This window comes from Pteropus alecto, unplaced genomic scaffold (genome assembly GCF_000325575.1).
Source record: "Pteropus alecto unplaced genomic scaffold, ASM32557v1 scaffold109, whole genome shotgun sequence".
Classification (NCBI taxonomy): domain Eukaryota; kingdom Metazoa; phylum Chordata; class Mammalia; order Chiroptera; family Pteropodidae; genus Pteropus; species Pteropus alecto.
In genome coordinates this window covers 10698004-10722695 of record NW_006494608.1, presented here as the reverse complement: position 1 = coordinate 10722695, position 24692 = coordinate 10698004, and the positions used below count along the sequence as shown (strand labels likewise).

The 24692-nt window shown below is 37.9% G+C and overlaps 1 protein-coding gene and 1 pseudogene across 1 annotated transcript in view; both read right to left on the bottom strand.

The window, feature by feature from the left end:
- The window catches only part of CCDC146 (coiled-coil domain containing 146), a 138766-nt gene that overhangs the window by 33162 nt on the left and 80912 nt on the right, over positions 1–24692 (bottom strand). Inside the window, exons 3-9 of the mRNA XM_015599493.2 lie at positions 20221–20303; positions 16600–16809; positions 8678–8735; positions 6694–6870; positions 4986–5059; positions 3763–3990; positions 2928–3114 (exon numbers count right to left, since the gene is read on the bottom strand). Coding sequence (XP_015454979.1) covers positions 2928–3114; positions 3763–3990; positions 4986–5059; positions 6694–6870; positions 8678–8735; positions 16600–16809; positions 20221–20303 — 1017 coding nt within the window. The remainder of the gene's footprint in view (positions 1–2927; positions 3115–3762; positions 3991–4985; positions 5060–6693; positions 6871–8677; positions 8736–16599; positions 16810–20220; positions 20304–24692) is intronic.
- LOC112473572 lies at positions 17811–17928 on the bottom strand (annotated as a pseudogene).

The window sequence follows — 24692 nt, the reverse complement described above, 5'->3', positions numbered from 1 at the left end:
ATGTGCAAGCAACGCCGACGATAAGGGCCTAATATCCAAAATATACGAAGAATTCATACAATTCAATAACAACAAAAACCAAATAATCTAATCAAAAAATGGGCAGAGGACCTGAACAGACACTTCTCCCTAGAGGACATACAAGTGGCCAACAAATATATGAAAAAGATGCTCAACATCACTAGCTTTAGAGAAATGCAAATCAAAACCACAATGAGATACCATCTCATACCTGTTAGAATAGCTATAATCAACAGGACAAGTGCTAACAAATGCTGGAGAGGATGCGGAGAAAAAGAAACCCTCATACACTGCTGGTGGGACTGCAAATTGGTACAGCCACTACGGAAAACAGTATGGAGGTTCCTCAAAAAACTAAGAATTGATCTACCATATGATCCAGCAATTCCTCTACTGGGTTTTTACCCCAAAGACTTGAAAACCCATATCCGAAAAGATATTTGCACACAGATGTTTGTAGCAGCATTATTCACAGTGGCCAGGATATGGAAGCAACTGAAGTGTCCTACGATAGATGATTGGATAAAGAAGCTGTGGTACATATATACAATGGACTATAGTCGTGTCGTAAGAAGAGATGAAATACTGCCATTTCCGACAACATAGATGGACCTCAAGATAATCATGCTAAATGAAATAAGCAAGACAGAAAAAAAATCACATGACATGGACAATGGACTAGTGGTTACCAGAGGGTATGAGGTGGAGGAGGAGCAGGAAGGTAGACAGGGTAAAGGGGGTCAAATATAGGGAGGTAGAGGGAGGGTGAAGTGGGTAAAGGGGATCAAATATATGGTAGCTGAAGGAAACTGGATTTTGGGTGGTAAACACAGAACAGAATATATAGATGTCAAATTATTACGTTCACCTGAAAATTACATAATTGTATTAACCAATGGTACCCTAATAAACTTAATTAAAAAAAGTTTTCAAAGGTTCTAGCATTGCCTGGGAAGTAGTAAAAGAATTAATTTATACTAGGCTCCAATCAGTCAAGGGTGAATATTGTAATCTCTAGGGTAACCACTGAAAGAATGGACAGAGAATGTAAAACTGACACATGAAAAATGAGAAAAACAGAACACTATAAAATGGAAATAGAGAAATTCACCTTTTAGACTAATTCAAATGAAGGAAAAACAGGAGAGAAAATGGAACATAATACGAAATGGGAGAAAAGAAAGCAATAGTAATATGGTGTACATAAACCCAAGAGTTTACACAATTACATTAAATGTTTTTGGAGTAAATACAAGAATTAAAAGACAGAAAATTTCAAACCAGATATTAAAAAGTACATGCTGTATATGAAAGACATACTTAAACAAATGTATAGAAAGAACGAAAGCAAATGGATTGTAAAGGAAACACCAGGAAAAATCTAATCACAAAAAGCTAGTGTAACAAATATTGTACTAATATCAGACTAAGTAAAGTTTTAAGGCAAAAAAAATTAGAATTAAAGAGATTTCACAGTTATAAAAAAAATCAATCTACCTGCTGGAACTGTAATAAAAATATTAGAAGTATATGAGAAATGTTTGTTTTGCAAAAGTGTAAAAAGCACATTCTCCTTATTGAGATAGAAAAAAGTCCATGAGTGCCATTTGACAGCACAGCCAAGACCTAATCATTCTTTACATTCATAACCCTAACCTGTTATCTTCACACTTTTCTAAAGGTTGCTCTTTCAGTCAGGATGAGCTAGGTTATGCTATAGAAATAAACAACCCCCAACTATCATGACTCTTCCAAGATAGTTTATACCTTGCTCTGACAAAGCCTGTGGCCAGTCAAGATGATTCTCTAAGACCACCATTGCCTCAGAATTCCTGGCTGATTCCATTTTGCAGCATTTTCATTTTATCATGTACTTTCACAATTGCCACAGAAGGGGAAAAAGAACTAGAGGGTGTCATACTGGCAATTACATGCTCCAGGATAGAAGTGACACATGTCACTTCTGCATACAATTCATTGGCCAGAACTAATTTACTCTGCTCAACTGAAAATGGTGCAAAGAAGTATAAATTTTCCAGGTCCCAGAAGGAGAAGAGAACTAGGCATAGATTAGGACTGGAAGTATCTACCACAGTTGGAAACTTCTGCTTAAATTTCTGAGGTCATGAATCTCCATAAGGTCATGGAGCATGATAATCCTAAAAAGTATGGGTTCTATATGTCCAGCTGCTTCATTTCAGAGATTGATCTCTTCACCATAGGAAGCACTGGCCAAGGTCCAGCACAAGGATGCAGGCTCTCAAGCATCCACTGCCTTTCAGCAGAGCTTAGCTCAGAGAGTGCCACCTGAGAGAGGAGAGAATCAGAGACAACAGGACCAAAACCCTTCACTTGGGAGCACAGAGGCAGAAAGAAAGTAATAGCCATCTTGAACATTCTCTGACCGGAGTATGCCTCTGATGCTACAAAGAATCAGCCAGGTAGCCTGAAGCTTTGGTTCCAACTGCCCTTGGCTAGTTGGAGGTGCAGGCCGACTGACCATTTGTATTGACATGATTTGACCTAGTCCATGACTGTTAAAATCTACGACGACGACATTCTGGATCAATTTCAACTGGTAAAGATAGTGGTTCACTTGGTCCTACCCTGTAGTGACCCCATTAACTCTTTCAAAACTGGATGGCCCAACTGCTTCCCCTGGCCAGGCTGATGCCAGATCCAAACAAGATCTTTTTCTAATCTTGGGATAGCAAATAGAGATTGAAAAACATTATAGGATTATAGACTCTATCATTGGTTTGTTGTATTTTAAAATTACCCTTTTTTGTTTTTTTTTCTTTTTCTTTTCTTTTTCTTTATTGATAGCAAAAACAACTTAAATTTATTTATTTTTTCAAAAAGACAGCACTGAGCTTAAAAATCAGATAGTGGTGTACAGCACCCACCTCTAATAGAAGCCTTTGATGTAGGGCTTGAGTTTGAGTGAGTGCATCCCAGGACACTTTCAAGAGCAGCTCCATCTTCTTTAAATTTCGAAAATCTCGTTCTTTCTCTCTTTGTTTACGAGAAAGTTCATCGTGGTAGTTCTGCTTGTCGATGAGAGAGTTTCGTAAATTGAGATCCAAGATCCCTCTGTTTCAGGTAAAGAGAAAAGAAAATGAAAGTGATTAGTCATCAGCTGTCCTTCATGTTTGTTAAGATAGTGAGCCTGACATATATGTACAGAACTATTCCCATGTTAGAATCAAATTATGAGTAATGCCAAAAGAAACTTTTTTTTCAAGTTGGTATAATTTAAAGCCACAGTCATAAAAACTCCAGATGGAATAGCAGCCTGGCAGAGGCAGTCTCCCAATTTCTCTGGAGTTTTACTTAATATTAGGAAGTAACGCTCTCTCAGGGACATTACCAAATTGCTCCCATTAGGAAAATGCCATAATTATCTCAGAAATACCAATCATTTGTAGAAAAAAATCCCTCAATTATAGCACACTCCAGTGATACAAATTCCCAGAGGCACACTTCAGAAAATTACAAAATACAACAGATTGTGTCCTTAAGATTTGGTCAAAGGAAATCGAGGAAAAAGGTGAGTTAAGGATGGGAAAAAACACTTCTCAATGCTTTATTTAATAATGTTTTATTAATAATAAAATTGATTAAAATTCTGTAAAATATTTATTGAAAAAATTCTATGAAAACCTAAATCTGAGATTATGTTTTGAATCCTCAAATAAAAGTTGAAGAAAAATTTAGATGATAGATACATGTATAACTCACCTTTCAGTTAGTGAAGTTGCTTCATTCTCTCTGGTTAATTCCAATAGCTTAACCAATTGGTTATATTCTCGTTCTTTTACTTCAAGTAAGGCTCGTTTGCCTTCAACTTCCTTTATTACATCCTCCTTCTCTTCCATTATAGCATTAATTTTGGTTTCAACTTTCTTTAGTGAGTCATTTAGTTCTTTGAGTTCATATTCCAAGACAATTTTTTTCTTTTCCATTTCTCTGTAGGAGATACATACATACATACATGCATGCATGCATGCATGCATACACACACACAGACGCACACGCACACGCACACAGATGCAAACTTACATATGTGTACAGACACATGTTTGCCTTATTTTGAGCCCATGAAGTCTTTACCTATTTTTACTTCCTGACCAGGCAACAGAAGAGCTAGTCATAAATTCAGTGATCTGGGGAGTGGGGTGAAGACCACAGATGAGTGAGACTTAGAGGCTATCTCCACTGAGTGCCACTGAAGGCAGGGACTTGTCTAGCCTGCCCACTTACTCCCTGGATCCCCATGGCTACTATCTCCTGGGATTCCACCCTTACCCTCACCAGCCTTCCTGAACTGACTTGAATTTCTCAACTTCGGTGCTTCTGGGCTTGGCTTTTAGGATCATTAATAGTGTCTGCTTCTTTTTTCCCTCTTCTTTTAGGATCGGTCACCAGAGCAATCATATTATTTCTCCGGAATTTTTGTATCTTCACTTGTCTTTATCTTTTTTGGTTCCTATAAGCCTTGAGAATTTCCTCAGTGACTTCTGCCTCCAAATCTCTGAATGTTTGGGATGTTACACATATGAATAAGTGACATAGAATTCCTATCATTTGGGCTTTTGGCTTTTGGCTGGCTGATGATATACACTTCTAGACCAAGAAATTCTACACACTACAAATAATTTATCCTTTGCACAGCTCTGTTAAAGTCAATTAGGGTTCTCCATAAAAATGTGATTTATAAACTAGAAAGAATATTGTCCCCAATTTAAGACATAAATGAGTGTTATGAATGATACTAATGTGCTGTACTACTTTCTTTTAATGAACTTGATATGCACAACCTAGACAGGAACAAATGCAGAAATTTCTAAAATTATAATAGTAATTTGATCTGTTCAGTGCTTAACATTCTCGTTTTAGTGTGCACACATAAATTGGGAGAGAATGGGCTGAGGAGAATTAAAAATAAAAATATTAAATCATACACTTTTTTACGTGTTGTTTTTTCTATCTCTTTTCCAATTTGTACAGGGATGGCTTGATGGTGGACCACTTCATCCTAGTAAAGAAATGGAACTATGTTAAATTATGTAATCTTGGACCAGCAGCAGTTAAGATAAGCAAATTAAATAGGAGAAAGGAACTACAATATGTAGAACTCTTATTCTGTACTATGCCGGGTGCTTTAATTATTTCATTTAATACTCACAATGACCTTACATGATAGTTATGGTTGTTACCATTTTAAAAAGTAGGTAACTGAATCTAACCAATAGTGTTGGTGCTCTCCCTAGATATCCTTTACTGGGTATACCTATCCATCAGAGATTGCAGGAACTGGCTACTAACAGTTCATGTTTGTTCTCCATAGGATTGCCACTGACTGAGCAGAGCTGCCTTGTGGGCGAATCGGGGGGTAGAGGGAAGTGGGGAGCAGGCTATAAAATGACTAATCAATTTGATAAAACAGCTCATCCCCTCTGCCTCTAAGTGAAACCACCTCTGTGGTGCTATTCATGGTCTAGAGTTCCCTGTGGGATCAGGTTGAGACTAGAGCTCTCTTAAAGCCATACCTTGGCCCAGCTTCTTCCCCAACTCTATTTTGCTTCCTTCACTCCCCTATCAGAATCTCCTCAGAGCCTTTCCTTTATGAATACTTTATTAAGCTCTGCTTCTAGGAAACTTTGACTAAGACTAAGTTTCAGAGAAGTTAAATAATTTTTCCAGTCATATATCTAGTAAGTGTCAAGGCCAAGATCAGAAGGTAACTTCGTCTAACACCACTTTCCACTATGCTCTGTGGGTTCATGGAAAGTTCAGTTTTAGCCTCAAGAATGTACATAGAGAGGGTTATAGAAAAGCCCCTTCCTGCCTGAGGATCACAGTGGACTTTGGAGCCTGGGATAACACATGCATGGAAGTCGAACATATCAGTCCTGGGGCAGATCCAAGTTTTGTGAGGCTGAAACTTGTACAATTTGGGGGGATGCTCTCTTTAAGAAAAAGAGTGAAAAATTACAAATGCTGAATTAGGTACGGGCCTTGGAAGAAGTTCATGCAAGTGAGGGTTCCTTGTAAATCTCTGCTCAGTTCCTAAGTTCCAAGTAGCAGCTGAGAACATCTTGGCTGATTACTCTAAGACTCTTAAGGAAAAAGAGGTCAAAAGTATCATAATTGTCCTCTAAGCCAATGAGTGCCAGATGTTTTTAAAATAACTCTAGGTTATTTAAATTGTTTTGAGAGTTATTATACATTTTTTAAATAAAATAAATATAAATTATCTACTAAAATGTAAAAATATGGGCCCCTGATCACTTTCATGGTAAGAGGGACGTGGAGTGGAATCAAACAGACAAGGTAAGATAATGAAAATATGCACAAGAAGTTAGAAAATTTGGTTGCTCTTCAAGGAGAGACTGTGTTTGCGATACTCATTTTTAATATTGAAAAATGCTTGGTGAAGTCTAGGGAGGCTTTTCCCTGGGCCAGGGCTCCAAATTACAATGATATTATCGAACACTCTAAAGTCTTTTGTGAATTCCCAGAGTCCAGGTTTAGTTTGATTGGGTCGGTCACAATACTGAACATTTCAGTTTGTGTCATGATACCCCTCTTTGTCAAACATGATACCCATGTATTTTTATGTCCATGCAGGCACAATGTTTGAATATTTATAAACCCTAAGTAGCACACCTTTAGGTTGACCTGATATTCCAACAATTCTTCTAGCTCCTTCTGTTCCTTTATTAATTGCTTTTGCTTAGATGTTAAATCTTCCCGTAAATTTTTGATTTCTATTTTCTTCTGCATTGTTTCCTTACGTAATTCTTCAGTGCTTTCTCTCAATATTCTCATCTTCTTCTCCATTTCCTTTAAAAGTCACGAAAATTATCAGATTACAGAAAGTCTGAGCAAGCATCTATCTAAAAATCAAATTAAAAATAATTTTACTCACTATTTTGCTTCTATTTGTTTTGAGCTTCATGAATGTTTTCTTATCAAGTTAAATACAATTTATGATTTCCGACATTTCCATAAAAGATATGACAATTGTACGGCATGTTAAACATTTTACATTAAATTCAATCTTATTTTTTTTACTAGTGCTCTTTTCTATCCTCTTGTATTTTAAATGCTTCTTTTTTCTGAGTTAATTTTTATTTCATACCAAAAAGTATTAGTGAACATTTCCAGCCTATTTTCTAGTAGCTTTGTGATTTGACAAAATCAAATGCAAATAACTTTTGAATATTTGGTTTATGGTTAACCTGAGTTACACATGAGATTAGGGAGTCTGTATTGGAATACCCAAATACCTTTGCACTCCTTAATCCCCCACTTCTCTCATTTCATGTACACTCTCCCCCAAACACCCTTTACCCCAGGCTCATAACGCACCTCTCTTTCCCATGACTGATTATTCGGGGAGTGTTTGACTTATGGGAGAGAATTCTGCCTTTTATACTCAGAAAGTCTATACATTACTAATTACTGAGTGGATGAATCCATTTAGTCTGTACTGAGCTTTCTGCATACTCCCTCCTCCACTGCTGTTGGGAGAGAGTAAAATCAGTGATCTTATGATCTGGAACTAAAATTGAAAATGCTTTTTTCCATAAAAATCTGTATTGTAAATGGTGGTTAGGTATCCTTATATAATAGTATGTATTATATATATTATAATTGTATATATATGTAATATATATTCATATATACATATGTAAATTTTATATTTTACTAAAATTATATATATTAACATATTTTACTCTATGTTAAACAGGTTTTAGTACCTTGGAATTAAAATATCAACAACATGCTTTTGAAATATAACCATTCAGAAGATAGAAGCAATGCAAAGTGTGATAAACTTTCTATTTACTTTGTATGATAAATTACAAAAAATGAACACAAATTCCTCCTATTCCTGTCTTTGTCATTCTTCGCGTCAAGAGATAGGGCCTCTTTCTCTACCTCTTGATTTTAGACTTGGCCATGTGACTTGCTTTGACCAATGAAGTATTCCAAAAATGATTTATACGGAGGCCTAAAATGTGCTTGCATGTTGGGGTTTGCCCTCTGTTGAGGCTGTTTGTCTCTTTTCTTGAAGTTGGAAACCTTTCCACCATCATGTGACATGTGGCCTTAGACCAACTAGTCTGCCAATTGGCTGACGTATGAATGAAGCATCCTAGACCACCCAGCCCTAACTGAGCCAGCTTAGACCAGAAGAATTCACAACTGTGAAAAATAAGAAATGGTGGTTGTTTTAAGCCACTATGTTTTGGGAAGGTTTGTTATGTAGGAATAGATAAGTGAGACATCCTCTTTATAAAAATTTCTTGTAATAAGCTGTTAGGAAACTATGAGGGTAATAGCTATAGCAAAATAATACTTTTAAGTGCCAACCACAGAATCCTTTTTTTCTTCTAGAAACAAAGCAGATATTGTCCAGCTAAACACAGCTTAGATAAGGTGCCAAATAGCTAAAGCTTGTAATAGATACCACCTATGTTTACTCCAAGAGTTATACAGATATTCATTTCAGCATTGCCCAGAGTTAAGATTTCTGGATCTTTTAAATGTTTCAGGGTATGGTTGTTTTGACAAATTAATATTTATCAAAAGATATGTTTGAATCCAGCTGTATTTAACAAACTCTAAACCATCTAAGACTTACTCCTGGCTTAGGAATTTTCTCGAATTCCTTTATTATGATGCTTTTTTCTTCCATTAAGCTGAAAAAAAAAATTAAAAAAGAGGTTTAACAGAGTGTTAGCTATTTCTGCAGTAATAACTTTCTCTTTTCTCTTTTCATGCCTGTTTGCCTGGCCCAGTGTCCATTCTTTATGATGATTTCAGTGACTCCCATAGACCCATTTAGATGGCATCCATTAGAGCAGTTATCACATTATAACTGCTTGGGAGCATGACCTCCCCCCTGGACTCTAGCTCCTTCTAGGCAGGCTCTGGGCTGTTTTTCCTTCTTTGTATTATTTGCAATGGACTAGTGCTTGCCTGGATTACTGCAACATCTTTCACTGGTTCCATCAAATAAGCAGATCCCATTAGCCAGCAGGTCTGAGAATCTGGAGCTAAAGATGCATGCATTCCAGGTTTTTTAAATGAAATTTTATTTGCAAAAATGTAAAATAAGATTATTCTAATAACTGTGTACCACATGGAATTTAATATAGGTTAGTTGTTTGGCCACAGGCTAAAGCTGATTTTTTTCAGAGCTTTGAATACTTACGCCTCTGCTTTAGGACCTTGCATATAAATTGATGTTATTTTACTTCCAGGCTATTGATCTTATAGCTCACCCGTGCTGCCAACAGGGGGCGGTAGTGTGCTGCCATCGTTTGGTTGTAAAGGCAACTTAGACGTCCCTGAGTTTTAAAAAGGTGACATGAAGCTCTCCCACAGTCAAGACTTATAATCTGTTCTTTAAATAAATATAAAATGATATTTACTTTAAACAAACATAAAATGACTAATTCTTTGGGGGCAGTTTTAACTAATATTTCTATTATGCCTTTTTCTTATTTTTATTAAAAAACAGATTGATTTTTTTCCTTTAAAATGTATACTTTCTATTTATAGGGAAATATAGCTGAACTTTGAACAACGCGGATTTGAACTTTGGGGTCCATGTATATGCAAATCTTTTAAAAATAATTTTCTAATTTTTAAATTATAGTTGACATAAGATAGTATATTAATTTCAGGTATAAAACATAGTGATTAAACATTTATATAACTTATAAAATGATCACACCAATAAATCTATTATTCATCTGATACCATACATATTTATTACAATATTATTAACTATATTCCTTATCCTGCAATTTGCATTCCTGTGACTATTTTGTAACTACCAATTTGTACTTATTAAGCCCTTTCCCTTTTTCACCTACTGCCCCTCAATCCCCTCCCATCTGGCAACCATCAAAATATCCTCTATATCTATGACTTTGTTTCTGTTTTGTTTATTTTGTTCCTTAGATTTCACATGTAAGTGAAGTCATATGGCATTTGCCTTCTCTGACTTACTCCACTCAGCACAATATCCTCTAGGTCCACCCATGTTGTTGGAGATAGCAAGATTTCATTCTTGCTATAATTTAAAATTATTTTTATGGCTGAGTAATATTCCATTGTATATATGATCAATCTCTTCTCTAAATTTTCATCCATTAATGAACACTCCAGGTCATCTCCATATCTTGGCAATGAACACATGGATTCACATGGACCTTCAAAGTGGCGTTTTGAGTTTCTTCGAATAAATATCCGGAAGTGGGATTACTGGGTCCCTTGTCATAGCATTTCTTTTAAAGTCTATTTTGTCTGGTATAAGTATTGCTACCCCAGCTTTCCCCCCCCCATTTCCATTTTCATGAAATATCTTTTTCTATCCCTTTACTTTCAGTCTGTGTATGTCTTTCGATCTTAAAGGAGTCTCTTGTAGGCAGCGTACGTAGAGGTCTTGTTTTCTTATCCATTCAGCTACCCTAACTTTGGATTGAAGCGTGTAATCATTTTTTCACTTGAATGGTTGGTATATATGTAGTTATTGCCATTTTATTCATATTTTTATCTTTTTTCCTTCTTTTTCTTCTTAAAGACATTCTTCTAACATTTCCTGTGATATTGGCTTGGTGTTGATAAACTCCTTTAAGCTCTTTATCTGTCCTTTAATTCTAAATGATAGCTTTGCTGGGTAGAGTAATCTTGGTTGTAGGTCTTTGCTTTTCATCATTTTGAAAATTTCATGCCAATCCTTTTTGGCCTGTAAAGTTTCTGTTGAGAAGTCAGCTGACAGTCTTATGGGAGCTCCCTTGTAGGTAGCTAACTGCATTTCTCTTGCTGCTTTTAAGATTCTTTGTCTTTAACCATGGGGAAATAATTATGATGGTCTTGATGTGGGCCTTTTTGGGTTCATCTTCTTTGGGACTCTCTGTGCTTCCTGGGCTTGTATTTAAGGTTAGAGAAGTTTCTCATCATTATTTTTTCAAATAGATTTTCAATCCCTTGCACTTTCTCTCTTCTCCTTCTGGTATACCTATGATATAAATGTTGGTATACTTGATATTGTCTTCAAGACCCCTTAAACTATCCTTGTTTTTTTGGATTCTTTTTTCTTTTTGCTGTTCTGATTGGGTGTTTTCTGTTACCTTATCTTTTAAATCACTGATTCGATCCTCGGCTTCATTTAATCTACTGTTAATTCTTTCTAAGGTATTCTTCATTTCAGTTATTGCGTTTTTCTGGTTGGTTTATGTTTTCTATTTTCGTTTTTATGTTTTCTATCTCTTTTTTAAAGTTCTCACTGCTATGTTCATTAAACATTCTTACAACCAGTGTTTTAAACTTTGCATCTGGTAGATTGCTTGTCTCCATTTTGTTTAGTTCTTTTTCTGGAGCTTTGTCCTGTTCATTTGAAACATGTTTCTTTGTTTCCCCATTTTGTCTGCCTCCTTGTGTTTGTTTCTATGTATTAGGCAGGACTGTTATGTCTCCTGGTCTTAGTAGAGTGGGCTTATGTAGTAGGTGTCCTGTGGGGTCCACTGGTGCAGTTTCCCTGGTCACCTGAACTGGATGCTGCAGATGTATACCTTGTGTGGGTTGTGCATGCCCTCCTGTTGTAGTTGAGCCTGGTTGCTTTTTGTATGTCAATGAGAAGAATTGCGCCTTGGGCTGATTGGTTGTGAGGACTGGCCAGTGACTACAGTGGAGGAATGATTGTGCTGGGGCTGACCCTATGAAGCAGGATTTACTTTAGCAGGGCTCTGGTGCCTGCCCAGTCTGCTCTTTGGGTGTGTTGTCTTCATATGCTGCTCAGGGTAGTGCTCTGGCTCATTCTGAAGCTGGGGACTGGGAGTGCTGGCCCCACAGCCTCTAGGGAAGGTCCCTGCTACAGTCCAAGTTCAGCCACAGCCTGTACCCTGCCCAGGACAACCTAACATGAGCCACCAAGTAATCATAGATGGCCGCCACCCATGCTTGGAGATGACTTGAGAGGCCAAGCTGTGCACTAAGAGTGGCTGCTGCTAGTGCTGGGCTTGGGGCATGCCAAGGCCAGATGCTGTTTGTTTAAAAATTGTGAACCTTTGAGAAATTTTAGGAAAGTCTACAGCATGAGCCAAGACAGGTTGTTCGTATGGAAAAGCCACTGGAAAGAGCTTGAGTGGGCCCACAAGGTGGGTGGTGCAGGGTTTCAGGGAATCATCAGGGCTAGGTGACCAGTGTTATCTAGATTGATGGAGATTCAGATATGGTGGCCCGCCTATGTCTGCACACTGGGCGGGTGGAGGCCTCTCCCAACACTTCTACCTGGAAGAAAGCTTCCCCTTTAGTCCTCACTCTAAAGCCAGACAATTCAGTTCCTCCTTGACTGGGAGTCCAGATGTTTTTTTCAATGAACATAGTAAATGTGTTTTCTCTTCCTAATGATTTTCTTAATAACATTTTCTTTTCTCTAGTTTACTTTATTTTTAAGAATATAATATTATATATACATAAAGTACAAAATATGTTAATCAGCTATTTATATTATCAGTAAGGCTTCCTGTCAACAGTAGGCTAACTTTTAGAGAAGTTAAAAGTTATACACAGATTTCGACTGCAAGGGGGTCAGCACCTTTACTGCTTTGTCCCACCCTGTATTGTTCAAGGATCAACTGCATATCCTTCATAATCCCATCTCATCACACCAATTGATCATTTGTATTTTATTTTTAATAACTTTAGTATTATTTTCATATATTTCTAATAGAATATTTTCAATTAATATCTTCATATTATTTTCCTTTTAATACTTTTTAATAAAATTATATCAAATGTGTATATATGATTAAACCTATTTTTACCCAACATGTAATTAAAATATTTCCCAATTGCAAAACAGACTTTATAATTAATAATTAAATAGCTTCAAAGTTTTCTAGTGAATGAGTGTACCATAATAATGTAATCCTAAATATTATCTTTTACTGAACCTACTATATGCCAGATATATGCATCATTTCTAAACTTCAGACCCTTGCTAAGTAAGTATAGTTATCTTCCTTATACAAATGACAAAACTGAGGAGTTAGCACCTTTTTCAGAGTCACATGGTCAAGGCTGAACTGACATTCAAACCCAGAGTGCTTTTCAGTATCAAGTTGCCTCTGGAATAATTATTATTTAATTATTCCATTATTTTTTAGACTTTAGATTACTTTCAAATTTTCATGTTTATGAATAATAATGTAATAAACAACTTTATGCATTGTCTTTTTTTCTTTTTGGATTCTCATTTTTGATATATATTAACTCTTAACCTTTTAAACTGACATTAACATTTAAATCTGACATTTTTAGGTTTCCTGACTAAGGGGTGATTCAATGTCAAAGGTCCTCAGGATTCTTTTCTTTTCTGCAGCAAGAGAATCCTAACTAAAACCAAGCCATCAACAGTTTTAGTTTTTAAGGACTTGTAGGTAAAGAAACAATGCAGACTGTCTATAGCTGTCACTGGAGGTATTTAAGCATAGACTGAGTGATTGCTCAGAAAAGACTCAGGTATTTCTCACGTATAGTCAGGTATGAGAACCAATTTTGGGACCAAAAGTTCTCAAACTCTGACAAGAATCAGGATCACAGAAGAAACTTGTAAAAAATTCAGATGTCATCTTCAGTGGGAAGGCTTAGAAAGAAATCAGAAATCATTAGTTTTAGTGTTAGATCTGCCTTTTAAACAAGTATCTCGGGTGCTTCTCTTTACAAAGACTATACTCTGCAAAACCTGTTTTAAGCTGGTTGTCTTCTTCGTTGCCACAGGTGGGACAGGACAGACTTTTTAGTGTAGAAGGTAAAAATCTGTTATGGCTGTGAGTTTTTCCTTACTGCTAATCCTGATGACCTGTATGCCCTTCTGTCATATTCTAACTTGCTGGAATTCCAGATGCATTGCTAAAATAATTCCTGTTTCCTTTTTACTGGATCTGTCTGTTTCTTGGTTCCAACTTTGCTCTCACTGCTGGACTAAGAATGGAAAACAACTACTAAACTCTGGGTGAGCACCAACAGGGATGACAGGGACCAGTTATGGAAGAGTAAATAATCACTAAGGCCAGGATCATGTTGGGAGAGTCCTGCACATGTGCAGCATGAGTATACCCACTCTCCACATCCACACCCATGACAGACAGCACTGACGATGGCTGTTTCCTCTGCTGACCGACACTTGTCAGATACATCAGGTTTAGCATGAGAGACAATTTATTTGCTGTCCAAATCTTAGGAATTACTAGAAAGCAGAGAAGTCAAAAAAAAGGTAAAGTGAAGGCAAGCAAAAGTCTGTAAAGAATATTGGAAAATCTCTTCAGGGAAAGTTTTTAGAAAGATAATGACTTCTTTGTTTCAAAAATTAATTCTCAACAGTATTTATTTAATTACTTTATTGTTTATTTGTAATGTATTAATTTAATTTATTTACATAGGTTACATATTTCTTGAACTACATATTTATCAAGAGATCATCAGTGAATATTAATCCCCAAACTAAAATTATGTATTGTAACAGATTTAATTTTTAACCTAGCACATAATTGTACCTACCAATAGCATTTATTGTAGAATTTATATTTTGTGAAAACATGAGAAAAGCAACCAAAATATAGAATAAATCTTTTATTTGTAGTGTATTAGAACAATATACTATTCTTAGTTGTTGCCAGTGATTCAGAAGTTCCTACAGATGTTGGGATAGAGGAGAGCTAGTTATTTGGGCTTCTATGATTTAGACCCTGAATAAAATGAGAATTTGTTGTGCCGATGTGAAAAATATCATCTGTATATCTGGATGAATAGTCTTCTCTCAGTAGCTTAATTTTTTAAAATTTTTATGTGGGGATGGAAAAATCTTTTTTCCTTGGGGAGTGTTGAGTGAATTTGTTCTGAACCATGCAATACTAAATATGTTAAGCCAATGAAATAATAGCCTATTTTTCTTTCCTGATATTTTTTCCTGATATCTTTTGGTATCACCACTATTTTTATGAAAACAAGTTTGTTAATTTTTGAGCTCTTAATAGTTAAGAATGCAAGGGAGTCTGCTTAAGCTAAAGTATCATGTATTACAAATCTCAGAATACACACTAAACATTTCTGTAAATGTGCATTTTAAACGTTTTTGTTCACAGTAGGTCACTATGCATGTCCCCTCCCTATCTCAAGTAACTATGAACAATTTGCCTGTCTATACCTAAAAGGCAAGAGTTCTTTTTTTTCTCCCTTGGCAGGAATACTTGGAAATTTTAAACAATTTAAATATCAACTGACTTATGTTCTTCTTAACCTTTCATGAAAATGTCAAGCCTTCATATTTTCAATACTAATGAACAACCACCAATTGTTTTAATTTCATTATTTTGTCAACTGAAAGAGTGCTTACAGAGCACAGAAATAGCTAGGCTTTCTTTTTATAGATATCACTGGTGAGCCTGAAACAAGTTTAGATTTAAAGACAAAAAAGAACTTAGATTTTTTTTCCCCCTGAATATAATCCTCCTGGTTAAGCTAGCCTCCTTTATCCCCCAGCTGAAAAAATAGGCTACTAAAGAGGATTCCAAACTCAGGACTTGCAAGGTCCCCAGGAAGTCACTCAAGTCATTTGCTTATCTTTCAGCTGGACTGAATTATATTCACTTGGTCAGAAATCTACCTACTCTTAAAAATAGCCAGAGGAAGTTCTGCCACCTTAAATGGTAACAAATTCTAAGAGAGATGGTTTGGCTTTGTCTCCAGTACACAGACACAGCACACAGCACACCGCAGCACAAAATCTGGATTGCAGTCACTTTGAAGTTCATCTAAATATTGTGATTTGCTGAACAAACTCTTCTACTGACTTACTGCTCACAGGAGGAATGTTAGAGGAGATTTTGGAAATAACATTTGTCCTTCTGGCAATACATTTCTACTTTAGTTCACTGAATGACATCCTTTAGGTTTGGATAAATAAGTTTTGTCTTCCAAAAGGATGTAACTTTCTTCTTTAATCCTAAGGACTAGTTTAGTTATAGGAGAATAAGGTTAAAAATGTGGTCTGTGTTCCCATATTAGAAGAATAGAGTCAGATGTGATGCTCAGCTCACATAGGCTTATTTGGAAAGTGCGCCTGGGATGCTCGCCATGCAGACACAAGATCTGGTACTGCAAAAAAGATAAGGGGCCACCATCAGGGCAGTAGAGGGCGAGAGTGTGTGTGTGTGCTAAGTCCTTATTTTGTGGAGTGTGTTCTTTAGCTGCAGCTCCCAATGCTTATGGCTTTCCTGATACATGGAAAACATAGCAGGAAACTCCTTTTCCTGAAAGCATTTCCCTGTCACCTCGGCTTTTTTTCCAGAAGTTGTGTAACCTTATTGTTCAGGGTCTGGCTGTTCTAGGGAATCGAGGAAAGTTATAAGCTTGCAATCATCTTCATGTTGCTATCTCACACTCGTTGTACCTAAAATTTCTAATTTAGTCTAATTTTTTCTAATTTTGTTTATGTCGAAACAGCTTGGTTCGTATCTGTTTTCATTGTGCTTAAGAGAATTGTGTACTTACCTATTCAATCTGTACTGATTATGGAACTCTCTTTCCTTCACTGCATTGTATTCATTTTGATACTTGAGAAGTTGTTCTCTCATTTTGGAGACCTCAGTGGAGAATGCCTCTGGAAAATTATCAGCTTGCTGCAGGTGAAACTGCTGCTGTTCTATTTGCTCAGTGAAACGTTTGGCATTCTGGAGCAGTTGGACCTCTGACTCTTGTGTGCTGGGTTCCATGAAAACAGAAATTCATATAATGAGGAGTGTATACCACCTTCAATCCCCTTAGTAGCTCCTGTGGGGGTCTAGTGAGGAGGGGAAACAGTATGTCCACAATGCACTCCTTTACTTCCATTCCTGGGTTGAATTCAATTCAGTGACACTTTTGTACCAAGTATTGCACTAGGCACTAGAGGTAGATGGAGCTCACAATCTAGTAGAGGGGGACAGATATAAATAGATAGCTGGAATACCAGGTGACAAGTGCTACCACTCGTGTCTAGATTAATATGGTGAGAGATAACAGAGAAAGGATTAAGTTGGATGAGAATGTGATAGTTGTGCTTAACTTCGAATAACAATTTTGATTTCTGTGGGTGGGGACAACAATAAGGTAAGAGTGGGTCTTCCCTTCAACTGCCCCAGTAATGTTGGCTCTCTTAGATTCTTGAATTCTCCTGAACTGATTGTAGGAAAATCTTTTCCTCCTTCATGAACTAAGAAAATATAGAAAGATTTCTAATGACACTTTACTAGGAAAGTAGGAAGAAAAATTCCCCTATAAAACGATGGACATAATTAATTTACAGATTTCTGATCCTAAATTCAATGCCTGACTAGCGCTGGACTTGAATGTCACAGTAGAGAGAGATTCGTACAACCCTAATTGTATTCTCTCATCTTGGCCCTATCTAGGGAAAGGGGTTAAGCATGTGACTAGAAGCAAATTTGAATGTACACAGAAATTAGGCTTGCTGGAATCTCCAAGATCTTCTAGAAGTCACTTAGCTATGCTGCAAGCTAGTATCAGCTCCAGCTTTACCAGACGACTTGATTCCTCTTTCTTAGAAACCTACTGCCTCATATTAGCTACTTTGCCTATTAGGAAGTAGGACCCCTGCCATTTCCTGTTTTATTTTATTATTTTTTTCTTCTTTCTTTTCCTTTTTTTACTTTTTCTTTCTTTTTTTCTCTTTCCTTCTTCTTTTCTTTTTCTTTTTTTCTTAACGTGTATAGCACCCGATATTCCTAGGTGGTCTCCCATTCAAGTACTAACCAGGCCCAACCTTGCTTAGCTTCTGAGATCAGACGAGATTAGGCGCATTGAGGGTGGCATGGCATTGACTGCCATTTCCTGTTTTAAAACCAGCAGTCTCTTTTGGTGTGTGCTCCCCACCATGTTTCCTCACCAGGAGAAATCTTTAGGTTTCACCTCATTTGCAGAGATGCCTAATGACTTGATCAAATCTGTCTCAACTGAAGCTACCAACTCTACTCATTTCCCAGGCTTTAATATATCATATGCTCAGTAATATACAGAGAACAATTTATTGGAACATAATATGTTCCAGGTACTATGTTAAGTACCAAATAGCAACAACAATAGCTACAATGATAACTTACATAATTTCCATTAATAAAAGCTGGAGTTATTTCTTACAATTCAATTTCCTTATATGCTAATATACTTTGTAAACCTAAAGTTATCTGATCTCTTTAACATGAGTCTTCAACTATGGAATTGTCAGGTATTCTCTTGAGCCACAGTGCCTGTTGTCCCTAGAAAGGAGGTGGGCAAGCTGCTTAGGGTTCCAGCCAGAACAGAAATGGTAATTCGCCCACTTGGACTTGAAAGATGGTGTCAGCAGAAGAGAATTTTACCAACTCTTATTACGTACTTTTATGGAAAACTCATTCATTTTCAGTTCAGCATTTCCAGCCAATATCTGCCCTGCTATAGCCCCAGCAGGAAGAGTAAGGTCTACTTCATCATGCCTTTCCCAACCACCAGGCAATGGGAATAGGAGAGAGCGTTGGGTGTTTGTAATGCCAAAAGAAGGAACTAAGGGGTCAAGAGGAGATAAAATGTGGATAACAGAAGGGGAGTAATAGTTTTGCAACACAACCAGGAAGTAGGAAGAAATAATGCCATAGCCTTGGTCCTGCATTGCCATCTGTCACTGGGGCCCAGAGAACTGTGCCGTGGGCCAGGCAAGGAGGAAGCAAAGCAAGCATCCTGCAAGGGCTCTAGATTAGAGCTAACCAGAGGATGAGAAATGATGCAATATTCCTTGTATCTTCAAAGAGGTTTGGAGGGATACCCCAAGAACTATATGGGCTTTTCTCTTAAGTAGTGTTGGAAAAGATTACCCTAGACTTTTTATCTAAATACTCTACATTCCTGAGTCTTGAGAACTATGTGCACACACTGGCAGGAAGGACTAATTGTGGGAAATGGAGTCTCTATTAAGGATGAGGGTGAGGATTTAACTTAGAGCTGGGGAGGAGGAGGAGGAGCCAAAGCTGAGGGCTCTGGAGGATGGTTAGGAAATTCAGTGGAGCTGAGTAAGAATGAGGTGGGATGAAAGTGAAGGATGAATAGGGATGCAGTTCTGCTCTTCTCCTAGTCATCCACTCTTGCTCTTATCCTCACCGTATCTAAATGACTGTTCAAGAAAAGAAGTAGGGGTAGTGGTTGGAGATTGGAGGAGAGAACGGCTGGGGAATGGCAGGATAGAGTTTCTATCCATTGCTGTCTTTCCTTGGCTTTTGATGAAGACTTTGTGCAAGGCTATGAAGCAGGCTGTGGGGAAAAGGAAGAAAGAAGTGCGGGAGTAGTAAGAAATAGCAGCAGAATAAGATTTCCCCTCTTTTTTTCACACTCCTTCCTCCTTGATTCCCAATGACTGATAACAGGTGCTTAGGAAACCTTGTTGAATTATTCTGTGGAAGCTTATTCTTCTGACCTGCTGCCGACTGGGCTAAGCTAAGCTAAGTAGCCTCAGGTAGGAGGAAGAGCTAAGAAGTAGAGACCAAAGTTTCAGCAGATGTAGGCTAGAGTTGTCATAGAACCTATACTTCTGAGTGGTGAAGAGAGGTGGGGAGGAGATAATTCTATAGGAGTGTCCTGTAGCAGCTAAGGTGAATGTCCCATCAAAATCCCCTTGGCCCGCTCTCATACATACCTACTGCACCTGTGTGCTTCTGCCTGAGAACTTTCTCTGGCCATAGGAGCTTGCTTGGCTTTTCAAAGGGCAAGCTAGACATGCCAGGAGCTCATTTTCCTAGCAGCAAACCTTAATCAATAAGGGATGGACAAATACTCCAGTTTCCTCATCCTTCAGCAGTAGGGTTCTAAGGTATATTTTATATACTCACACAGAAGGTACTCAGTGAGACTGAGCCCCAGTTGCCCACAATGTTAACTTGAAGATTAACACATCCCCAGCAGGATTCCCCTCTTCCCTGTCTCACTTCTCCACTCTTTCATGATAATTTCTGGTGTCACCTCTCACACTTGAACTCAAATCCTTGCCTCAGAATTGGCTTTTGGGGGGATGCAAAATAAGACAGGTCTCATCACAAGTAAGAAACATAAATATGATAAAAGATATAGTCACATGGGTAAATAGCATACCTTACAACAGTATCATGCAGCAAAGTGTACTTGGCTTTTAATTCTGCCATTCTGGTTCCAGGAAGTTTTCCCATAGCATGTAACTAGCAAAGAGAACACAACATCACTCTCTTTATGCTTTAAGCAGAAGTTACACGGATATATAGTCATCTTATAAAATCTTTCAGTTAAACAGTAGAGAGAAAACATATGAGGCAATTTGGTATATTAGAAAGATGCGGAGTGTTTGGAGAAAATAGTTCTCGTTCTATTCCGTCTCCAAGAAGCTCTGTGTCCTTAAGCAAGTCTTTTACCTGTCTAGATAGACTATGATTTTTTCACTGTAAATTGAGAGAATGAATTGAGTTAAATTCCTCCAATTCTAAAAAACATATTCCTAGTTTTAGCAAACAACCTGAATAGTGGAGATTACTAGGATGGCTATTTGTATGTTGAGAGAACTAATAATTATTGGGCATCTATTACAAGCAAGTGTTGTATATCAGTTATTTCATTCTCAAAAATGTTTTGTGAAGTAGGTATTATCTCCGTTTTAAATTAAAGTTTAGAAAAGTAAGTTGTCCAAAGTTACAGAGATATTTAAAGGCAGAGTCAGGATTGAAACCTAAGTGGTCTAGCTCCAAAATTCCAAGATCGCTCTCTATTCCACGAAGACTCTGCCTCTGCTGCCAAAGAGCACGACGATTTGTCTGGTATATAAAGCGATATTAATTATTGATTCCTTTTCATTTCTGGTAGAAGAACTTTTGCTTTACTCTCTGTGTTATGTGATAAGTAGTTAACAGACATCATAGCACAACATCAAACACTAAAGTCTGATGAGCATTTATTGTATTAGGTTTGACTTTGACTGAACTGCTAGTGAGTGACATGCTATCGAAAAACAGAACTAAAGAAAAGATTTGTTTTTCAATGCCCTGTGGTTATTACTGCCAAAATATTTCTTGAATGTATCCACTTTCCTCTCCTTTCCCTGATCCCACTAGTCTAAGTCACATCACCTGTCAGGTGGATTACTACAAAACATCCACTGCCCTCTCCCCATTACTGTTTCCACTCAGAGCCCCTATCCATTTTCTTCTCATGGAGATCTTTTTAAAAAAATCAAAGTCTTATTAAGCTGGGTGCTCAAAACCATTCAAATAGAACAGAATTCAAGGTCCTCGAAATAACTCTTAAGGTCCTTTCATGACCCTGACACCCTCCCAGCCTCTTACACAATACCCTCCTCAAGTTCATAGTACTCCAGCCACACTAGCTGTCTTTTATTTCCAAAAACGTATAAATCTTTTTCCTTCTCCAAAGCCTCTGCACTGGCCAGTCCTCACTTTATCCTCACTTCACTTAAACTTTTTCTTCATACTTCAGTTTAAATATCAATCCATAAGAAGGCCTTCTCTGACTTCTAAATCTAAGATAGATATCCACATACATCACCCTCCCCCCGAAACTGTTTTTCATAACATATCACAATAAGCAGTACTACATTTATTTATGTTTTTATAAAAAGAATGTTACTCCATAACTAGTAAATAAGCACCATGAGGAAAGAACCCAGGTTACCTTGCTCCTCACTCTATCCTCAGCCAGTGGAACCCCAGAAACAGTGTACCTGTTTGGCAAATATTTGCTGAGTGAGCAAATGAATGAATGTAATGGATAAAATACAAAGGTTTGAGTCTACACAGTGGGATTTCATGGCCTCTCTACCCAAATCAGGGTAGAAAAACATTGCTAAATGCAGTATAAAACCATCTTTTCTTTGTGAAAGTGTCTGTGATCTTTTGCAAGGGCCCTACAAGCTGGTGCCAGGCCTGGGTTCCAATCCCCAGAATGTTTATTTTTAATTTATGGGTAAAATATGGTGAACAGGATTTTTAAGACCTTTGAGGAGGTCCTACTTCTCACTATATGAAATATGTTAAAATGTATTCACATATTGCCTTAAATATAATTTATATGTAACTTTTTAAGTGTGGAGTTGCTATTGCCAGGTTGACCTAAGGTTATATTTTATAGATATTTAATTAAACACATTTATTCTGGTCCTGCAGTGTTCTTTCTGCATTTTCAAGCCAATATGTAATTTATTTCAGGTCTCAAATATTTTCATTGGTTCCTGAAAAGGGAGTAAGCCATAGACACTGTGCCTTTAAAGTCTAACAGGTAAAAAAAAAGAAAAAAAAAGCTTTGCATATGGACACTCTTAAAGGAGAAAAGTTACTAGAGAAAGGTTATACAAAAATAAGTGTAAGAGTGTGTGTTCGTATATATGTATGTGTGTACTATGAAGGCCATGTGGGGGCTAACCTTGTAAGTGGCCATGTGGGGGCTAGCCTTGTAAGTAGCCAACAAGTTAGCTATTGGAGGTAAGACATTGGGGGAGATAATTCTGGACTCATATTTTTAAAAACACATATATTATTTAGTTTTATTTTTAAGCTGAAAAAATCTCTCACCTACTGCCCTGCATGAGGGAAATAAAAGTGAATGTGACATAGGCCCTACCCTAAAATAGCTCACAGTAAGAGGAGATACACACAAAAGACATTACAGACTGCTTAAATCCCACTCAGTAGTTTTATTGTTAGTAAATAACTACATTTGACATTTTGTAATTTTCTTTATACTGTAAGTTAAAGCAAATAAGTGAAATTATAAATTATGGATCACTTCGAGGGGCTAGAACTTCTAGGATGGTGGTGTGAAGAGCCTGATGAATTCCTCGTTTTCAAAGAAATATTGATTACACTGGTCAAAATTATCTAAGACTACCATTTAAAGTCTCTGGATATTGACCTAAGGGCATCCAAGAAATTGAGCAACATTTATTCAACAAAATCTACTGAAACTCAGTAAGAACACTGGGAAACTATGGCATTTGAACCATGAGTTGCATCTATCACCCCCAGCTCCATGTTGTGGAAGAACTATTCTGGCCAGGTTTGGCAGCAAGTGAAGAGCCCACCCATCTTCTCCACCTTCCTATTGCTGAAGATCTATTCAGGGGGGTGGGACAGCCCCAGAAAACTGCTGCACTCATCTCTCCCCACCCTCCCAGCTCTGTATTGTGAAAGAGCTTTACTAGGTGGTAGCTGCAATTGTTCTGTGGTGCTCACTCCAAGCTCCTGCTTTATAGGGAGATTCTGGGTAGGGCAACCAAGGAAGATCAGGGTCCCCTATCTCTCCCACTCCTGCTGATCAAGGTGGGGCTGAGTAAGCTGTGAAGACTTGCAGCTCTGAAGCCCTGTCTGAGGATGCTCACTTTCTGAAACAGAGTATAGAATATCCATGCCCCAGAGCATTATCAAAAACAATAGACATCACAAGGGTTAATAGTAAGTGGAGGCTAATAATAGCTTAGTGATATTGGTAGAGGCAGACGAGCAGAAGTTTAACAGAGAAATTGGGGTCCATGACAGCCAAAGAAAGCCTTGCTAAAATCACACTTGATACAGGTGGTCCAGAAGGCTGTGGAAAATCCCAAGCTGTGACCACACAGGAGTGACCAGACGAAGGTATTTCTAAGCTATCAGTCTCTGAGTTAAAGGCCAGCCAGACAGGTAAACTCCCTGAACTGTAAAAGTAGTCCCTAAACCACATACAGAATCAATGGAAAAGGATGAAAATGTTACTGGTTCAGGAGGCTTAAGCACAATTTCTGACCAATCAATGGCTAACTACTAAGCTATGTTGATACAGGGGCAATCCCCAGGAAGCCAAGCTTAAAAATTAAAACAAGATAAAAATGAAAAATGGTGTAGATGACAGAGGCTTTGTTCATCTGCTCTTATGATCACATCAAAGTTGTGACGGAAACATGGAGTGAACAGCAAGCAGTCACTGGGGTCTAGATGAACAAGCCCTACAACTAAGGAGAGAAATAAGAAATCACCCTGCAACGGGAGGAGGTCCGACAGGGGCGAGGACGCGAGGTTGCCTTTCCCAAGCAACTGAGTGAGACAGAGGCTGCGGCAGCCGGCAGCTGCAGATATTCCACTTAAAGGGGCCGTGTCCCCGATGGGAGTTTCATGGTGACAGATCTGCTCACTCTGAGCACCAGTGCTGGGTTGGCTGCTCCGGGGCCACAAGGGACTTATAGGAGGATGCTGAGCTGTTGGAGCGAGGGCCAGAGGTGAGGCTTTCTCCTCAGCATAAGTGCCGGTGGTAGCCATTGTTCTTCTGTTGAGCCCACTGCCTCCCAGTGTGTGGACAGAGTGCAGCCGTAGCTGAGATGTCATCAAACTGGATAACAGGTCTCTCTTCCTAGAGGATTCCCTGAAACTCTGCCTTCCCCAAACTCTTGGCCCCACCCAAGCCACATCCAGTTGTGTCCTTGGTGAGTCCTGTGCAATTTGCTGAGCAGTGCCAAAATACACTGGTGGCAGCTGACCTCTGTTTCTGGCGTGGTTTTTTTCAGGCAACTATAAGCATAGCGTCTGTGGATTACTTGCTGAATCTTAATAGGTGGC